We start from the raw sequence: 20866 nt of genomic DNA, 5'->3' as shown, positions 1-20866 counted from the left end.
GGTAAGTCAGAATAGGGAAATCCGCGGGGGATTTAAATATCCCCCGCGGGATTTAAATAAACATGGCCGCCGCTTTTTTTCCGGCTTGGGGAAAAGCTGGAAAAAAGCGTCTAGACTGGCGCGATCCCTTTTCCGGAGGATCTCTTATTCCTACTTATTCCTACTGACAAGGGGTGTTGTACCCATTTAATTGTACTGGAATAGCTAAAGGAGGACATCTTTAGTTTGCAGACAAAGTTAGAGCTGGGCAGGGAATGTGTTTCCCATTCAGTGAGTTTTTGAGTTATGATACTATATATATTTCATTGGTCTCTAAGGGTGTGTCTACACAGGTCTTAACTGGAAATAATCTATGCAAATTGAGCTATGTCAATTGTGTAGCTTATTTCGAAATAGCTTATTTTGAAACAGAGCATTCCTCCTCCGACTTCCCTTCCTCTTCGTACAGTGAGTGTTACAGGAATCGGAGTAAGAAGTCCTCTAGATTGACAGTATTTTGACATTATGTGGAAATAACTGCCTGCTGTGTAGATGCGGACTAAGTTATTTCAAAATAATATTGCTGTGTAGACGTACCCTAAGGCGATGTCTACACTGGAGGGTGATTGTGCGAGAACGGCTGTTCTTCTGCAGAGCGTCCACACTGCCTACCCGCTCTTGCACAAGAAGATTTACAGTACAGCGTGGTAAGAGAGGGCTTCATGCGTAAGAGCTACGCTCTTTTCTAACAGGTGTAAACTCTCTTGCACAAGAGCTCTTGCGCAAGAGGGCAGTGTGGATGCGTGGCAGGGGTTTCTTGCACAAGAAAGCCCTATGGCTACAATGGCCATCAGAGCTTTCTTGTGCAAGAGAGCGTCCACACTGCCATAGATGCTCTTGCGCAAAAGCACATCTCACACGTGGCAGTGTGGACTTGTTCTTGCGCAAGAGTTCTTGCACAAGAACCCTTGCGCAAGATGTTCTTGCTCAATAACCCGCCAGTGTAGACATAGCCTAAGGATGTGTCTACACTACAGGACAAAGTCGAGTTAAGATGTGTAACTTCAGCTGCATTAATTGCATAGCTGAAGGCAAAGTAGTGTAACTCGGCTTTTGGCACTGTCCACACTGCAGGAAGTTGAAGGAAGAACACTCTTCCTTCGACTTCCCTTCCTCCTCGTGAAAGCAGGGTTACCGGCATCAACTGGAGCGCCCCTCTCAGTTCAAATTAGATGTCTTAACTGCTCATTTGAACTCTGGAAGATTGACAGCGGCATCTTCGATCTTCCTCTGTAGTGTAGGCATACGCTAAGGTGCCACAGGACTCCTCGTTGTTTTGAATATTTTTGACTCCTCCCCCACCTAGAATTAGGATGAAAATGTGAAATATTGACAAACATTTGCAAACCGACATCTGACTTTTTAATATTGGGTCCATAGAAACATTTCATTTCAATTTTGCCCCTTTTTTCGCTTTGCCCTTTTGTTCTTCCTGTAAATCAACTGAAATTTCAAAACAGTAAGTCGCTTCAAACTGAAAAATGAGACTCTTCACATAGACAACATCAAAATGGGGCATCCTAACGCTCTCCAAACAGTTCTTTCCTCTTGCGTTTCTAGCTGGGGGATTCATTGAAATCAGACTTTTCCCTTTGCTTTGGACAAATCAGCTTTTTCCATAGAAAAAATCTTTTCATCGGCACATTCCCCAGTCCGCTCTGGACAAGGCCTTTGAAACGAAAGGCTCCAAAGCCCGTTTCCTGTCCCCTGAGACCTTCCGTTCCTCGTTAGCTCACATTTGCAAGAGAGGCCCTTTTGCAAAGCTAGCGGATGCTATGCAAACGCATCCTGCCCTATAGATGACATCAGCTCAGCTGTGCGGTGCTCACTCTTACACTTTAATTTCCTTTAGGTTCCACCATGTGCACAGACCCAGCGAGCAGTATTTCAAAACCTTCTCTCACTTGGGCATCCTATTTTGAGTTCTCATTGAAGGCGAGACCAGGAAGGAAATAATACAGAACTGGCTGTGTCTTTTTTTCCATTCAGCGTACGGAGACCTGAGTTCTTTGAATTCTCACCTTGACCGTCATGCTGGGGCTCTGACTCACCCTTTTGTCCAAGGCCACAGACTCTGTGATGTGGTTCGCTTATTGCACTTTTAAAGCTTAAATAAGGCCAGGGAAAAGCGCGGTCACACCCGCAGCGCTTTTTATAGCCTGCTTCATCAGCTCGTTCCGAAATCCAATTCAAGACAGTGCATGTTCTTTCCATTCTTGCTTCCGGATACTCACACGGAAATCATGCAGCCTGTGGAACAGGGCGCATCAAATGCCAAATAAGGACAGCCGAGGTTCCTTGGTTCCTCTGTTCCTTCTGAAAATATCACATGGAGCGGCAGCATTGTCTAATGGGCCGGGCACTGTATAAGGACACAGGAGACCTGGGATCTATTCCCAGCTCTGCCACTGACCTACTGTGTATCCTCGGACAAACCAAGTAATTATGCTGTGCCTCAGTTTCCCCATCTGTACAATGGGGATAATAGCTCTGCAGGGCCTCTCAGGGGGGTTGTGAAAAACTACGAGAGGCTCAGATATTATGGTAATTGGGCCAGATGAGTATCTAAGCCAGATATGCCTATACTGTGCCTGGCTTAGGTGCTCGGAGCCCCTGTGTGTTATTCCAGTAGGCCAGGGCTTCTCAACTTTGGAAGCCCCGGGGACCACAATGATATTCTCAGCACATGCCAAGGGCCGCAACTTAAGTGTGGTTGCATATACATGCAAATATATTTGCAAATATATGCAAATAGCTTCTTTCACACTGATGGGCAGGAATAAAAAGATGAAGGCAAGACTATACACCACAAAGGCCCTATTTACGTCAGTTCTGCTGATATTAATAAAATGCAATAGTAATCCAATTTCCACCCATATGACAGCACTTTTAATGAGCAATGACAGTCCAGGAATTTAACTGCTAAAACATATATCAACAGAAGACCATTCTATTGATGACTTTTTTGTTTTGGCTCCCACCCACGGGCACCGTATTGAGCCCTGCGTAAATCTAAACTGCACCGTGGGCTGCAAACAAACGGGACGTGGGATGTATATGGCCCGTGGGCCGTGTGTTGGGTAGCCCTGCTGTAGCCGCTGCTGTGTTCGTTTGTTTATTGCAGCCTTGCAAACTTCCACTCCGCTTTTCTGATAGATGAGTAAAATATCGCTCCTTTTATATCTAAATCATAGTAGGGATGTAAAATCCCGTTTTAAATGTTGACCAGTTAAACTGTATTTTTAACCCATTAACCGGCCTGCCATGCTCCGTGTATGGGGGTCTTCTCCGGCTGGGCCGGACACCGGTTAACTAGTTACGCCGGTAAGTATGCCGGTAAGGCAGTGCTTACCGGGTAACCGGTGAACCCTTTTCATCCCTAAATCAGAATCAGGGCAACCCAAGCCGTTTTGGATAACTTTGCAAAGGTGGTTTATTTTCCTCTTGGTGAAATAGCCTCAGAACTCAAGCAGGGAGAATAAGGGATGTCTTCATTTGCTGGCAATTGTGGGGAAAAATTGACAGCCACACCCAACCACAAACTGTTTCAAAATTTTCTGCCAAAATCAAAGGCTACATCTACACTGGCCAGTCTTGCACAAGAACATATGCAAATGAGGCACAGCGAGGAATATTGCCATGCCTCATTTGCATACTTAATGAGCCACCATTTTGCGCAAGGGGCTTTTGCACAAGAAGGAGCAGTGTCAACTGCTCCTTCTTGCACAAAAACCCCCTCTTGTGCAAGAGCCATCCTTCCTGAAAATGAGCGGCAGAACGGCTCTTGCACAAAAGCTCCTTGCACAAAAGGGCGGCTCATTAAGTATGCAAATGAGGCATGGCGATATTCAGGGCTCGACAAATAATGTAATCTACTCGCCCGTGGTGAGTAGATTACAACCCGGAAGAGCCGGCGCAGAGCAATCTGCTCATGTGCAGAATGCAGAACGGCGTGAAACTGTGCGGCTGGCGAGCCCTGGCGATATTCATCGCTGCACCTCATTTGCATATGTTCTTGCGCAAGACTGGCCAGTGTAGCCGTAGCCAAAGCGTTGAAAAGAATTGTTTTGAGTAGAATGAAACATTTTGTTTCCAAACCAGATTGGTGGAGGGATGGGAGGGGAAACGCCATTTTGAACTGAAAAATTGAAATGTTTAGTGTTTTCCTGAAGTTCTTTGGTACTTTTTGATCAAAACACTTTGGCAAAACGGACACAAATTTGCCCAGACGTTCGGCGTCTTGGAATCAGCATTGTTCGCCAACCAAATGGTTTTGGATGACAAATTTCACCCAGTCCCTCTCACAAAACACCTCGCTCAGGGCTTACTCCCTGGCACATGCAGCCATTTAGATCTAGAGATGTGATTGGTCCCTTTTATTCGGCACTGGTGAGGCCACATCTGGAGTACTGCATCCCGTTCTGGGCCTCCCACTATAGAAAGGATGTGGACACATTGGAGAGGGACCAGCAGAGGGCAACCAAAATGATGAGCGGGCTGGAGCACATGACCTACGAGGAGAGGCTGAGGGATTTGGGCTTATTTAGTCTGCAGAAGAGACGAGTGAGGGGGGATTTGAGAGCAGCCTTCAACTTCCTGAAGGGAGGTTCCAAAGAGGATGGAGAGAGGCTGTTCTCAGTGGTGACAGATGGCAGAACGAGGAGCAATGGGCTCAAGTTGCAATGGGGGAGGACTAGGTTGTTTATTAGGAAAAACTGTTTCCCTAGGAGGTAGGGAAGCCCTGGGATGGGTTCCCTAGGGAGGGGGTGGAATCTCCATCCCTAGAGGTTTTTAAGTCCCGGATTGACAAAGCCCGGGCGGGGATGATGTGGTTGGGGTGGGTGCCTGGACTCGCTGACTCCTGAGGTCTCTTCCAGCCCTGGGATTCTATGATTTACCCCTGTGCAATATCCGTGCAGGACACCACCATTCTCGCCAAAGAGCCGCGTGCATCGTGCACCGGCATGAGCGACAGTGCAAGAGGCAGGTCAGTCAGCACGGTGATGGAGAATCAGCCGCCCTGGGCTGTTTCCCTGAGTCTGAAGGAAACTCTGACCCAGGGCCGGCCTTAGGGCTGGGCAAACTGGACCCATGCCCAGGGCGCCACAGTCAGAGGGGGAAGGGCAACTGGGCATGGCTGTTGCTGGGCAAAGGGGGTGGAGGGAGCTGCACCTGGGGGCAGTGTGCCGGGGCATGTCAGAAGCGTGGGGATGGGGATGGGGACGGGGCACGGGGCTGAGGGTGCAGGTGGGAGGAAAATGCAGGGATTGGGATGAAGGGGACACTGTGCAGGGGCTAGTGGTAAAGGGGGCCCAGGATGCGGGGGCAGGGGCTGGGAAGCCCATGGGTGCCAGGAGAAATGGGTGGCGCCAGGACAGGAGTTAGGGCACCAAACCACAAGTTTGCCCAGGGCCCCATTTCCCCTCAGGCCGGCCCTGCTCTGACCTTACCACAAACAAAAACTTCATGCTGGACACATGGGCTAAAGTCCTGCTCCTGCTCTGAGGTCTTCGTGGTCAGACTCCGGCGCCCATGACTACCGAGACTTTGACAGGGTTCTGTGCGAGCACAGGGAATTGCCCATTCAATTCTCAGTGCAGGTTTGGGGCTTAAAACTCGCAGACAGCACGTGGGGCCGTTATGGCCGCTGCTCATTTAACACCGATGAGAACCAGGTGAGGAAGGTGGCAGTTTCAATAGGACAGTCCTGTCTTTTGGGGTCTGCAGCCCCTGCCTCCTCCCAGAGCCAGTTTCAGTTCTAGGCACTTGGAAGTTGTAGATCTGATGTGAGCAAAGGACATATTTATAATCAGTGAGGGAGCGTGTGTGTGTGTGTGTGTCTGGGAGGATTACACTCCATGTGCTGGGTCCCCGGGGATGCCGATAGTTATTAAAAACCAGGAGGGCACCGATAAGAAATAATCCAGCACCTGCACATAACAGGGCCACCTACCTTTGGAAATACCAGGCATGCCCCATCCAGCTTGATTTCTGAGCAAATACCTACCCATGGTACCAGTCGCTACCACGGCCCATCCCCCGGGGAGGCGTTCACTCACTGCCCGTGTTACTGGACTCTTTCGCAGTACAGCAGACAGCAGCCCCTGAGCTGGGGATGCAGGATGCTAATTTACTTACTGCTACTGAGATGCCGTTTGTCAGATACCTGCTCTTGTCTTGCATGGGTAAACCCCTTTCTGCACTTCTTAGAGCATTTACCTTTAGGACTGAGAAAGTGGAATATCTCCAGTTCTGGGCTCAGAGGACTTATCAGATCCCGATGGTTTGATGTAGTCTTAGCATGATCTCTAGCAAGGCAATGTGGCAGGGCATGAACATTATGAAGATTAATTCCTTTGAATTCCTAGTGTCTAGATTATTCCGTAACTGTAGAAGAAAGGAGGTTAATAACGATACCCTGTTTTATCTCTGCAGTGTTGGGAGTACGGTTATCTCTGTACCAGACGCAGCGATTCCTGTTTGTCGAAATTAGCGCTACAGCAAAGATCCCCTGTTCTTCCGAAGAAAAATTGGAAGGGGGTGGCATTTCGGTGTATTGGTACAGGAGAAGGGCAGATGAAGGACTCACCTGCATTAAGAAATGCTTAAATGATCAGAATGTAAGTAAGTTTGCTTGCAAAGCTGAGATGCACGGCTTGGTGCTGGAGATCTACAACGTCCAGGCGGATGAGTCTGGGGACTATTACTGTGCCGTTAAATCCAGCAGCCATCTGAAGTTCGACAATGGATCTACTCTGATTGTTGGGGGTAAGGAAAGGTAACGGTGTAACTCAAGGGGAACAGTGATTGACAATGCAGAGGCGTTTAAAAACCCCAGGGAAATGGAACAATTTTCAAAGCTGAAATGGTTGAAAAGGGGAACCTAAGCTGAAAAATGAAATCTAAACAGAGCTGTCAAGAAGCTGATTCTGCAATTTGCGGGGGAGTCAATTAAAAATTGTTCCTTTAATGTTCAAAGGTGACAGGATTTATTTTAAAGAGCATCTGAATAATAATAATAACAACAATAATAATAAATATTAAGTAATATAATATAATAAACCCACCTAGTGCTTTCCTCCAGCAGATCTCTGAGCACCTTAGTTTCACTCTTATCCCTATTGCTGCCAGATTGGGGATGTTTCTTACCTGGCGTATATGAATGCATGAGCCAAATTCTTTTTGCAGAATTTTCTACTTTGAATGGATTGCCGTCTTATTTAGCATTCCTGAGGGCTGGTCACTTACCCCAGTGTAATTGGTATCGACTTCAGTAGAAATGTACAGTTGTTAACAAAGTAAAATTGGTGCCCTTAATTAGATAATAAGCAGGTGGCAGGTCTGTTGTGAGTCAGACACAGGATGGAACAATAAATTCTCTGCTTTATTCTGCTCAGACAGCTACACCACCAGCAGCTGGGTTTTGCTTCTGGCTCCATCCCTGCTTGGCCTTAACTCCCCTGGGATGGCTGATCTGGCTTGCATTGTCCATGGAATTTCCAACCCAGTCCAGATTTCCTGGAATATTTCTGGCGATCAGCAGGAACAGGGGCTGGTGCGATCACTGAAAGCAAAGGATGGATCCTTAATGCTCATAAGTCACATTAGCATCCTGATGGACACCTGGACCAGTGCGAAAATTCTCACCTGTGAAGTCAAATTCAACTCTTCTGGCAAGAGTGTTAAGAAAAGTGCCAGGCATGTTGAAAGTGAGTGATTTTATATTTGCTTCTGGAGTGAAAGGGGTGTAAGATCTAAGCTATCCCCAAGGCACATACGCTCTGTCATAGCAGCTTTGAAATGATATATTAAAAAAGTAAATAATTGATCATCAAAGCAAGCTGGCAGTATTAATCTTCGTAGTTAATTAGATGTAGAGAGACATGCAGGGAATGTTTGAGACGGGAAAGAAGAGGTACTGTTATGTTGTGAGTTGGTGGGTGAATTTTTCAATTAACCTTCTTTTGCCAAGAAATGTCAATTTGTCAAAATCAAAACAGTTCAGGAGGCAGTTTGGCTAAATCTCCCGACTCAAAACACTTTTGGAGGAACGTTTTAAAATTGCCAAAAGGTCCCTCTCTACTTTTCTGAACCAGAAACTGTCAGTTTTTCAAGTGAAATCTTTTCATGGAGGAATTTTAGTAAATTCAGACTAAAAATAGGTTAAGAAGAAAAGTTCCAAATTGAAACAAAATATTTTCATTGACCCATGTTGGGCTTTGGTCCTTTCTTTGTTTTGGATTTTTGGGTTGCAGAAATTCAAAGCACAGATTTTTTTTCTTCCACTTCGGGACAGGAACATGTTTCAGTATTTGGAGAATATTCATGGGACTAGCAAAATGTTTCCTGCCCCGCTCCTCCCAGGCTGTGCAAGCATGGACTTTTAAAAAGTGAGCCAGTTATATCTGCTTCTTCCGCAGGCTTTGACAATAGATGCTTTCTGTCCATCATAACCCTGGCCGTAGTGGGAACCTTGGTGCTCTTGACGGTGCCTCTGAGCCTGATCTGGATTTGTTGCCCTTGGATGCTAGGTAATGCCCACAGCTCATCCCCCAAACTCCCGCAGTGTGAAATCCAATTCCTGGGCGTATCCCCTGGGTAGGGATGCTCTAGGTCAGTGGTTCCCGACCTGTGGTCTGCGGACTCCTGGTGGTCTGTGACGGTACTGCAGGGGGTCCGTGGAACGTTTCAAAAGAAGGATCGGGCCCAACGCAGTGGGCCTGATCCTTTCTTTTTTCTTTTCTTTTCTCCCCCAGGGAGGGGGGGGTCCTTTCCCTGGAGAGGACAGGGAGGTGGGTTCAAGTCTCGCCCATGCTGGGAGAGGCAGGTTAAGGGACACCCTGCACGGGAGATGGTGGGGCCACTGGATCAGGGCCTTATGGATGTCTCTGTCTGTCTGTCTGTCTCAGGAGTCCAGCCCAGAAGCTCAGCACCGCCTGTCCCCGAGGAGCAGCGGGTAGGGCAGGTAACCAACTTTCTCTGTCACTGTCTGTCTCAGACATTTCAAACGCTCCCATTCACTTTGGGGTCTCGACGGATCAATCTGTACAGTGGATTTGATGGCAAAAGTAGCAGAATGGTGGGTGGGGGAGGGAACTCTGCATGATGTTGGACAAGTCCCCATATGGCTCTGTGCCTCAGTTTGCCCATCTGTAAAGTAGGGAGAATCAGGGGAACGCTGGGAGGATTCATTTATTGTTTTCAGTTGTCAGATCTTCAGGGCAGAGTCTGTCACATTATATGAGGTCATTAGCCCTTAACAGGGAGAGAAAGGTTGGGCCAGCCCCCCTGGACATGGGAGAGCCAGTGTCAATTCTGCTACAGATTTGTTGTATAACCTTGGGCAAGTCACTTAGCCGCACTGTGGCTCAGTTCCTATATCTACAATGGGGACATTAATGGTGTCCTATTGGAGGGGGTGATAAATACATTAAAAAGGAGGTGCTCAGATATTAGAATAACGGGGTGCAGATAAGTACCATAAAGAAAGAAATACAATTTTAAAGCCATTTGAAATTTGCTACAGAAAGGCCCCGTAAGAGCAAAATTTCTCACTAGCCGTGGTCTTAACGTCAGAGGGCAGGGATGATTTCCAATTTGATAAATCACTATAGGGAAGGCAGAGGCATACGAGGGAATTTTCAATACGGCCGATGGAAGATGCACTCACTAGGATGGCCAGTCCTGTCCTGCTTTGTATCAATCTGTGTTACAAGTTGGGGGGCTAATTTTACCAAATGTCTCCACACAGGATGGAATCTTATACTGTCAGCTGGATTTTGATTTGAGGCATCCTGGCCTGGGCACGGTGGAGCGACCGGCGAGAGGAAAGAGCAAAAAATCCTGACTTACCTGGTACAGGGAGAGCTGAACTGGGAAACCGACTGCAGATCCAATTGGGATGAGCCACAATCTTCCTGGGTCCCGGGGGTGGTCGGGCTCCATTTCTACGCCGATTTAGCAAAGCGGGGAGAAAAGCCAAGTGAGTTAAATTAGTGCAAGCCCCTTGTAGGGATGCAGCTTTACGGCTAATTAAAGGGGTGTATGTGTGTGTCTGGGGGTTAGTTAGATTGTTCTTGTGCCAATAAACACCTTGTCTGCCTGCGAACGCACTGGGCCTTGCGTAGATTTGACACGGTCACTTCCCCTCGGATTTAGGTAAACTGGGGCAAACGTTGGCTGGGCAGATGGGCAGCTGGTACAAAGTATCATTGCTCCATGGCTCTGGCCCACACCCAGCCAGCCTTTGCTCCCCAGCTGTACACTAGTAATCACCATGGATTTGTTATGGGGAGGGAGGGAAAGCCATGTCCAGCACCACAAGTGGTGAGTATCATAGGCAGGGGGAGGCTGTATCTCCCTACACAGCCTCCCCTGGTACTGCCCCCAGGCCAGTTGGCCTCCTGTGCGGATCTGGGCAACTGGTGCTCTGGGGGTGGCTGCCCCGGCGCCAAAGTGGGGGTGTTGTGGCCATGCCCCCCGGCTGTCTGGGGCTGGGAAGAGTGGCGGGAGTGCTTTGGAGGTGGGGGAGGAGAAGGAGAATGGGAAGATGGAAAGGGTGGGGAGGGAACTCAGTCATGGGGGGCTCGCTTCGCAGTGTGGACGGATCCCCCGGCCGCCCAAGTGCAGCACGTGCCTATGGAGCCAGAGGGGGACTGGCCTCGCGTCGATGCACGTGGCGTATCAATGTGAGTTTTTGTGATTTCTGCCGTTGTTTCAAAAGCGGGGCTGGTTTTGTGTCACCCCTCTGCCTTCCACTGGCACAATCTCATCCTCCTTAAGGCTCGGATTCTTGTCCAATAAACCGAACATTCATGGGGCTCCAGGCTGGGGGATTTGGAGTGGGAGGGGGAGCTCCTGGCTGGGGCAGGAGGTTGGGATGCAGGAGAGAGTAAGGGCTCAGTCTGGAGTGGGGGGGGGCAGGGATGAGAGGTTTGGGGTGCAGGAGGGCGCTCCAGGCCAGGGGGATTGGCCCAGGGGTTTGGATGGGGGGAGGGGGTCCAGGGTGGGGGCTGGGATGCAGGAAGTGGGAGGGATGCAGGCGTCCGGTGGCGCTCACCTTAGGTCACTCCTGGGAAGCGGCACCCTGTCCCTCTGAGGGGTGGCCCGGTGGCTCTGTGCACTGCCCTTACCACAGGGAGCTGCAGAGCTGGTGAGCCATCAGAGTCCCTTGTCCACAGGGTGTTCCTCTTCTGGGGAAAACTGGATGTCTAGCCCCCCCCCCCCACCCGACATCCCCTCCCCCCCGCATGCATGGCAGTGCTAATAGCTAATGACAGGCGTTGGCTGCCCCAGCTGGGGGTACAGGCTAAAGCCCAACGGAGCACACGTTTGTCCGTGTCCTCAGTCAGGATTTGGGGTCATCCCGACGGGTGCCTGGCAGGTCCTCTACCCCATCAATGCCGATAAACTTTCAGCTGCGCGCAGGCGTGCGTTTGCTCCCCCGTCCCGTGCGTTAACCGTGCGCAATTAGTCGCCATGACAGACTCCCGAGAGAGCCCCCAGAGACCACAGATCAGAGAAGGATCGAAAGCCCCCACGTGGGTTTGTTGCCAAACGACGTACAATGACAGTTGTCAGTGAGCAGACGCGCCACTGCACCTTATGTAAGCCGTGGCAATGGACTCAACACCCACTAAGCGCCCTGGATTTCCAGGCCCCCCCATGGCTAGTCGATTTTTTATACACCGGTACAAACAAGTTACGTATCACATATCAGGTTGCCACCCTCTGTTTCCTACTTACCACTCCTTACCTCCCAGAAGGGGTGTTTCCATTATTATCCATCATGCTGTCAACTCAGACCCGGTCCTGAGCCTAGGTGGGTATGTCTGTCATTGGTGGGCAGGTGTGTTGGTACCAAGATGTCTCTGTTACCACCCTCTGAAACGTGTTTTACCATCTGTGCCTGGCACCTTTTGGCATGCTTGATGCTCGACCCTGCTTATACTACATCTCTCTAGTCCAGCCTTTTCCTGCCTGCAGTTCCACTGAGCCAAAGTCCTGCTCGCCAGATTTCAGGCCTGTTTATGTTGCAGATTCTCAACTTACTACAATCAGCCGCTAACACAACCACTCTATAGTGTGCACACAGAATAGGGCTACTACTCAGTCCTGGGGCGCTCCTAATCCTCTTGTGTCTTCCCACAATTCCCCCTCGGCCGCCTGTCTTTGCCGTCTGCCCCTTCCCTGCCTGGAAACCACCCATCAGTTCATATGGTCCCCACTTACAACACGGGAAAACCGAATGCTAATCCATTTCATGGCCACGGGTGTGATCTGTCCCAAGAAGTGTCAGTATTTAAAACCAGACTGGACATCCCCCCGGACAAATAAGGCAGCTCAGGCTTCACCACTTGTACAGCTGGGGGATCAGGTCTCTTTCCCCAGCTGACCGGCGTTCCCCAGGAAAGGCCCGGTGCACGGTTGTGCGATCCGTGCAAAGAGCACAGTCATAGAATGAACTGCCCAAGCGGTGAGATGATGGTGAAACAGGCCCCGGGAGGAGAAGCGGCTGGCAGAGGAACATTCTGGAAAGGCTTGACACCCAATTCAGCACCAGGCGGAACAAAAAGGCTGTTCCTGGCACTTCCTTTTGCAGCCAACACTGCTGCTTTTAATTTTCCTCCATTCCATCTCTGGAGGTCAGAACTGGGTGCTAGCTAACAGCCTGCCCTGTAAGCCGAAGTGTTGCTAAAGCTGTCCAGTGTAAGCACCCGATGTTCAACTCGCTCTCATGAGGCTACTTTGGTTCCTAGGAGACAGCGCTGGGTAAAGGACATCTTAATTGAGGGGCGTGTGTTGGGCACTACAATACTTTTCTGTTGAATAGTGATAGAAATGTGGCCGTGTTAGTCTGGTGTAGCTGAAACAAAATACAGGACTATGTAGCACTTTAAAGACTAACAAGATGGTTTATTAGATGATGAGCTTTCGTGGGCCAGACCCACTTCCTCAGATCAGATTTCTGTAGAAATGAGTCTAGCTAGAAGTGTGCTCTTCCGCCCTCTCGTGGTGGTTGGGACCCGTACAGACGGGGATGCTCAGGGAGATGCTCAGGGAGATGCTCAGGGAGGTCCTGCGATTTGATTCTTGCTGCTGACGACTCGCTCGGATGGGGGCAGCATCGCACAAGCCAGCATCTCAGTCAGAACTTCCTCAGGAAACTGCTCTCCAAGATTCAGAGCTGAGGGCTGAGTTCAGGACCAAATGCTAAATTCAAGTGGATCTTGAGCTTCGTTTCCTCTTGACAAGTGTATGGGACCATTTTCCTGAGACGAGAGGTTAGCAATGATCAATCCAGGCTGAAGCAGCTAGAAAGGGCCAGGTCAGATGGGCAAACAGGCGATTTCTAATTTGGTCTTTGTGGCTATGTCCAGACTGCTGGCTTCTTTCGGAAGAAGCTTTTCCAGAAGAGATCTTCTGGAAAAACTTCTTCTGAAAGAGAGCGTTCACACTGCATAGAAAAAGTGATCTGCTTTTTCGAAAGAGAGCGTCCACACCGAATGGACGCTATCTGGCATTTAAGCTGTGATGACTATGGGCGGAATGGCCACCAGGACACCTGTGCTTTTTCCTCTTTCCTCTTCTTCCGAAAGAACTCCCCCTTCCCCGTCCACACATGCCTTTTCCCAAAAGAACTCTTTTGGAACAAGGCTTCTTCTTTGTAGAATGATTACCAATGTCGGAAAAATCCCTCTGTTCTTTTGATTTTCTTTCAAAAGAATGCGATTGCAGTGTGGACGTAACTCAAGGTTTTTTTGAAAAACGGTTGTTTTTCCAAACATATCTGTGTAGTGTAATGTAGTGTCGTGTAGTCATACCTACACTGCTGGGGACTGGCATGTTTCACGTTCGGTAAAATAACAAGAGTAAATACGATTTGTGCTCTCCAGGGGGCTAGCTGGTTTGTGAAAACAGACGGCAGACACCCTCCCCCCTCGAAGATTTAAGTTCTCAGATGAGTGGTCGCAAAGATTAACCGCGCTGCAGCGCACACCCTGCAGAGCATGAGAAAGCAGTAGTGGTCACAAAGGTCAAAACAGCCGGAAGTTTGTTGTTTACTGCGACTTCGGCTGTAACGGATTGGTGGTTTTTTTAACCCACAGAGTTACAGCCTCGCAGAGCAGATTTTCCAACTAGCAAAACCTGTTTGGGAGGCTGTCGTTTGTCACGAAGGAGGTTGGCCAAGAAAAAAGCCTGGAACAGATCCTTAGCTGGGGCAACTTGGCTATAGCTCCATTGGGCCAGATTCCCAGCTGGTGTAAATCAGCATATCTCTATGGAAGTCAGTGGAGTGAGGGACTTTACACCTGGCCTCTTAGCTGCATTTTCCTGGCAGATCACTGCCCTGGTCGTACATGGGGCCAAGCGTCTGCTGGATTGTCTGTGTGGGCATTGCACACGCAGGCTGCACCCAGCCACAGCGTCCCCTGCTACCGAGTTCTGCTCCGGGGCCTGCATGTCTCCAGCTCAGCATGGCTGCAGCTTCTGCCTGCCACTGGGTAAGAGGGAAAGCAGGTGTCTGAGGCTACGTCGTATACTACGAGTTTTCACAGCAAAAAAAATGCTAACGAGGGACTCGTTTGCATGAGTCGCAATCTCATTTGCATATTTTCTGCCGATCCGTTTTTGTGCAAAAACAAGCAGTGTGGATGTTTTCTTTTTGTGCAAACCCCCCTTTTCCCGCAAGATCGGTGTACCTCCTTTTTGGGGGCATCAAGATCTTGCGGAAGAAGGGGTTTTTGCGCAAAAAGAAAACGTCCACGCTGCTTGTTTTTGCGCAAAAACCCCTAGCGCAAAAATGGATCGGCAGAAAATATGCAAATGAGACCGCGACTCATGCAAATGAGTCCCTCATTAGCATATCGTTTTTGCCGAGAAAACTTGTCGTGTAGACGTAGCCTGAGAGCCCTCGCGGCATGTGCTGGCCCTGGCGAATGGCCGTGGCGCAGCTGCGGCGTGGGTCTGGATTCTGGGAGCTGTTCCGCTGCAGTCCTTGCTAATGGGGCGTCTGTGGCCGGGCAGTGCAGTGCATTGTACTCGAGCACTTGGCACTGAACGGCCAGCAGTTTAGCCTCCCCCACCCAGAGCGTTAGCATCGGACTGCGGGCCCTTTTCACTTCCCGCCCTGACCTCCTCCGGCAGGAATTGCCCTGGCCAGTTGGCTGGCCGTTCTTCAATCCGTCGGGCCTTTCAGGAAATCACCCAGTGGCCATGTGCCTATATTCGTGGACTGATCCATTTTGACTGCAGCCTGCCTCACCTCCAGCATGGCTAACCCCCTGTCGCTCTCCCTCGAGTGGGCCAGTCCACACGACAAGCTTAGCACACTGTCTGGCACATGGGCAGGACATAAGAACATCAGAACAGCCCTACAAGGTCAGACCAAAGGTCCATCTTGCCTAGTGTCCTGTCTGCCAACAGCGGCCAATGCCAGGCGCCCCAGAGAGAATGAACAGAACAGAGCTCCATCAAGTGATCCATCCCGTCACTCAATCCCAGCTTCTGACAAACAGAGGCCAGAGACACCCTTTCTAGCTAATAGCCATTGAGGGACCTACCCTCCATGAATTTATCTAGCTCTGTTGTGAACCCTGTTAAAGTTCTAGCCTGCACCACATCCTCTGGCAAGGAGTTCCACAGGGTAACTGTGCACTGCATGAAGAAAGACTTCCTTTTGTTTGTTTGAAACCTGCTGCCTATTAATTTCATTGGGTGACCCCCCCTCGTCCTTGTGTAATGGGAACAAGTAAATAACTTTTCCTTATTCACTTTCTCCACACTTGTTATGATTTTCTAGACCTCTCTCATATCCCCCCTGGACAACCCAGATATCACCTTTCCCATCAGACATTCCAGCCTCCAGCAGTGTTCCCTCTAAGCCACCGGGCAGCACAGCTTCACAGGGGCTTAATCAGCCCCCGGCCCAGTCAGTCAGCTCCTGCACAGAGCCCCGAGTTTCTGACTGGGTGGGGCTGATTAATCACCTGTGAAGCTGCATAGAGGAACACTGGTCTCCAGTGACACAGAGTCACACTCTGGCACACGGTTTACAGCGGCGGGAGATCTGGCTCGGTGCACAATCAGTTGGCACGTGAGCACTGTAGCTTGCCCCCTAGCTGAGAATGCGACAATAAGAGGAGAAAATATCCTCTCTGGTACAGTCATGGGATGGTGAGGAGCTCCCCGCAACAGGCTCAGCATGTGGATTCATAGGTCATTAGGCGAGGAGGGACCAGTGTGATTTTCTAGTCTGACCTCCCGGCTACGACTCCCCTGAATGAATTCCCGTTTGCAGTAGAGAGCACGAGGGGACCAATGTGCCCTCTCATCTTTTCCATCCATGTGGGGAATACATTTTGTTATGTGCGCCGAGGCCTGTGGGAATGGGCACCACCCGGAGAAACACAGAACCTAGCGGTGGGCACTCTGCTCATCAGCGGGGTAGCACGTGGCTCTCCTGAGCGGCCGCACGAGTGCACAACTTACAGGGAAGGCTGGTGGGTGCCTCTACCCATGTGAGAAAGCCGTGTTGGGCCATGGTTCAGCTTGCACGGGTTGATTGTCATTTACACCAAGGCCTTTTTGCACCACTTGGGCAGCGTAAAGGGGCCTTAAAATGGGGGCTAATTACACACACACACACACACACACACACACACACACACACACACACACTCGCTCTAGGCTCCTTTGAACCCCCTTCCCCTTCTCTGCCCCCCCGATTGGCACGTTGAGACTTACTGTCAATGAGGAGGAGGCCAGCCGCCTGGCCGGGACGTAGGTTGGTGGCGTTAGTGTCTCTGATGTCTATTTTTAGGTATATTTTATTTGTCAAGGCTGTACAGTGAGGAACAGGGCTCGGTGCCTGCGTCAGTGCGGTTTCCGCCTCCAGCCCCCAGTCCCGCCATAAGAGCAACAGCACCTTTGCCGTGAAGTGGAGCTGGCTCTTTGAACAAACCAAAACTCGGCGAAAGGCAGCAGCTGCACACTCCTGTGTCACAGACGTCCAGGCCTGTGTGACCTTTCAGCACGGGCACGAGCATCCCAGCCTGCCCCCCTCCCGGCTGTACAGCCTTCTGTACACACAACAAACCAGCCACCGGCTCACAGCAGCAAGGCCTGCGTGGCTGTTGCTGCCTGTGATCATGATAACATCTTTGCGATACTGTACCCTGCTTCCGCGAGGGCTGGAGTCCCTTGAAACGTGCTGTTCTTTTCGGGCCATCCCTCGGCTGGCTGGCTGGGCTTTAGGGGTGCCTGGGAGAAGCTTGGGGGGATACGTCAGCACCACTGAAATTTGGAGAAAACTGAATTTTTGTTTTAAGTTTTACAGCGCTGTATTGTTATACTTTTTACACCCAAAAAATGTCATTGCCCACCCGGCTGTGATTAAGTTGTTTAAACAAATGTGTTGCAATGGTAGAAATTTTGTGTGTGTGTGTCTGAAAACTGTAGCTACTGGGGGTACTTATAATTTAAAAAAAAAAAAAAACTACATTATAAAAAAAAGGTTGAGACACATTGCTTTAGATCAAGCCTCCTAAAGCAGACCCAGGGCAGGAAGATTTGTGGGCCAAATCCTACATTCTGGCAACATTCAGTATCACCAGGAGTTTCTCCTAAGGAAGGACAGCAGGACGGGCCTCAGTTGCCTCTGACGTTTTCAGTGACATTTGGGCCCCATTACACAATTCTGGCAGCAAGATAGCTGGGCCCCTTGACACTACCAGAGCAGCATAAAGGGCCGGGTTAACGTGTAAGGAAAGAGAGGCCGGGGCTCAAGGAATATTTTACATTCATAAGAAATACAGCAGGCCCAGAGGTGCCGGGCTCTGAGTTGCCAGGCCCAGAGGTGCCGGGTTCTGAGCTGCCAGGCCCAGAGGTGCCAGGCTCTGAGCTGCCAGGCCCAGAGGTGCCAGGCTCTGAGCTGCCAGGCCCAGAGGTGCCAGGCTCTGAGCTGCCAGGCCCAGAGGTGCCAGGCCCAGAGGTGCTGGGCTCTGAGCTGCCAGGCCCAGAGGTGCCGGGCTCTGAGCTGCCAGGCCCAGAGGTGCTGGGCCCAGAGGTGCCAGGCCCAGAGGTGCCGGGATCTGAGCTGCCAGGCCCAGAGGTGCCGGGCTCTGAGCTGCCAGGCCCAGAGGTGCTGGGCTCTGAGCTGCCAGGCCCAGAGGTGCTGGGCTCTGAGCTGCCAGGCCCAGAGGTGCCGGGCTCTGAGTTGCTGGGCCCAGAGGTGCCGGGCTCTGAGCTGCCAGGCCCAGAGGTGCCGGGCTCTGAGTTGCTGGGCCCAGAGGTGCCAGGCCCAGAGGTGCCGGGCTCTGAACAGCCGAACTCAGAGGTGCCGGGGCTCAGCCTGGCAGGGTTTAAGCACTGGGAAAGGGGATTAGTGCAAACGAGAATCGGGAACCCAGATTGCCGGTAAGAGGCCCATGTTGTGCAGGTAACAGCCAAAAATCATAAAGCTATTTAAGCTCCTTGGGCCAGATCCCCAACGGTGTAGGGGGCATGTGGCAGCACTCGGGAGGTGCATTGCCCCCCCCACTCCCACCACGTCCCCTCCCTGCCCCCCTCCGCAGCAGGCACCAGTTGCCCCTGCTCAAAGGTATATAGGCACCTAACCCCCTTTGGTTTCAGTGGCAGGCAGGAGTTTTGGGAGTTTGAGCAGGTGGGCCGGTCCCCCCCCCCCCAGCAGAGAAGAGGCGCCTCAGGACCAGGCCTTTTTGCGGCAGGCAGGAGCTGCCGTCCAAGCGGCGCGGGAGGGGGCCATTGGTGAAGAGCCCTGGGGAAGGGGCGGGGAAGAGGGATCGCGGGGCCCGTCGCCGCAGCCGGGGTAACCTCTACTCACCCCATGGGAAGCTGGCCGCGGCGAGAACTCCCCCCACTGGCTGAAAGTGTCCTGGCCCGCCCCCCATTTTAAGTCTCACCCCACAAAGTGCTCCCTCCTGCAGCCCTGGGGGTAAAACAGGCATTTTTCCTTGTGCATTTTTGTATTGGTGCCCATGAGGTGCCGCCAATTTAGTCCAGGCAGTAAATGGAACGTGACGAGCCGGGTTCTGGGGTCTGGGCCAGGCGCTGTTGTGCACAATGGGGCTGGAATTGTTTTTAGGGTGGGGGTGCTGAGCTGCACCCCCCCCCACCTGTTCATGCGCCTCACCACCCCAGGCTGGCGGTCACTCCCAGGGTTGCCGATGGCAACCTAGCCACACTGGAGGCAGCTGCAGAGCCCATGGCTGGTGGGACCCCAGGGAGGCTGCCTGGAGGCCGGGACTTGGGGCTGGCGGCCCCTAGATGATGAGGAAGCCGAGTGCAGCACCCCACCCCCCTACTCCCCATGCCTATGATTGTGAATGAGGAGCAACTCCACTTAGCTGCCACGGATTTACACGGGCACAAGGGAGAGCAGACCTGGGCCTGAGGACTTTTCAAAGGGCCCTTTCAAAGACGCTCGGCTGAACTGCTGCAGCAGCTCCCCAGCCGAGAAAAGGCAAAGGAAGCTTTAGTAATGAGTAATTGCTTTAACGAGCCGCATTGTGAGAGCTGGCAATGCGCCCGGCTGTGATCCAAACAGGCAGCCTGTGCAGACTCAGAGAAGGGTCGTCCCTTGTATTGATGCTGTGCTATTTTTAGGGGGTGCTGGACCCCGGCAGCCTAAGGATCTGGCCTAGGGTGGCCAGATGATTTCAACAAAAATACTGGACCCACTGGACATTACATCACAATCTACATTACGCCTTATTTAGAAAATACCGGACATTTCTATTTTCTGAATTCTATTGTCTCAATTTGTTTCCCGGACAGAAAGCTCAAATACTGGACTGTCCGGTTCAAAACCGGACACCTGGCAGCCCTAATCTGGCCTGCCCAGAAAAGCAGGACTCAGTAGAGTAGCAGCTCCCGTGCTCAGACAGGGAGAAAGAGCCTGATCTAACTCTCTTGCTAGGCCCAGTTGTGCCACTCAGACTCCCAGCGGACATGCACCCCAGGCAATTGTAAAACTGCGGCTCTTACCATGGGATGTGGTGGGTTTGCCACCACTTCAGGCTTTATGTTGAGACTGGGTGTGTCTCTGACCATCCCAGCTCAAACCCAAGTGACAGGCTAGAGCATGGGTGGGAAACCTCAGGCGTGGGGGCTGGTTGTGGCCCCTGGTTTGCCTGGATCCGGACCCCGAGGCTCAGGTCCCTCCCAGCATTGGGGAGCCCGGGCTGGTACTCCAGCCCCCCCACTGCTCCACCGTGGGGCTGAAGCAGACAAAATCTACTAGCCTGGGCCCCCTAGGCTCTGGCGTGGGAGCAGAAGGTGGACAGTGTCTTTCTCCATCTCCGTTGGGGGCCACGTCACTTGTGTGTGGCCCCCAACTGATTTTTCTGTGATTCAGTGGCTGCCGACCCAAAAAAGGTTCCCCCCCCCCGGGCTAGAGGTTCTCCGGCCGTTAGGCAAGACGGTCCCGATAGTTCCTCCTGGCCTTCCCATTTTTCAGTGTACAAATCTGCAGGAGTCCCTCAGCAACCGCAGAAAGGGGAAGGATTCGTTCTTAATTATCAGCCCTGGTTGAAAACTTTCCTTCAAAAATGCTTTTCCCCCCAAGGGAAAATTGGGTTTTCAATAAAACACCAATCTGACTTTTTTGTTGTCAGAAGATTGAAAAGACAGAAATAAAAATGTGGTTTTGGGCTGAAAACATGGTTTTTGGTTCCCAGACACGGCAAACACATCCCCTTTTTGCCCCAACAGAAAGTGAAAACTGGCCGCTGAAAATTTAAGAAAAACAAAACAAAACAAAACATGTTTTGCTTTTGTCAAACTTTTCTTTGAGGGAAAAAAAGCC

At 51.1% G+C, this 20866-nt stretch overlaps 1 protein-coding gene across 2 annotated transcripts; it reads left to right on the top strand.

Moving 5' to 3' along the window:
• Nucleotides 1-1957: 1957 nt before the first annotated feature.
• Nucleotides 1958-10151, top strand: LOC142819600 (uncharacterized). 2 transcript variants are annotated; one of them, XM_075907782.1, is made up of 6 exons: nt 1958-2478; nt 6475-6807; nt 7437-7748; nt 8460-8570; nt 8949-9004; nt 9791-10151. In XM_075907782.1, coding segments are annotated over exons 1-6 (909 nt in total). In that variant the 5' UTR covers nt 1958-2477; the 3' UTR covers nt 9887-10151. The 2 variants fall into 2 exon arrangements, with proteins under 2 accessions (XP_075763897.1, XP_075763896.1); XM_075907781.1 differs by lacking the exon at nt 1958-2478 and adding an exon at nt 6099-6224.
• The last annotated feature ends 10715 nt before the right edge of the window (nt 10152-20866 follow it).

This window comes from Pelodiscus sinensis, chromosome 24 (genome assembly GCF_049634645.1).
Source record: "Pelodiscus sinensis isolate JC-2024 chromosome 24, ASM4963464v1, whole genome shotgun sequence".
NCBI lineage: Eukaryota > Metazoa > Chordata > Testudines > Trionychidae > Pelodiscus > Pelodiscus sinensis.
Note: the sequence above shows the minus strand (reverse complement) of the source record. Positions and strands in the feature narration are given on the sequence as shown.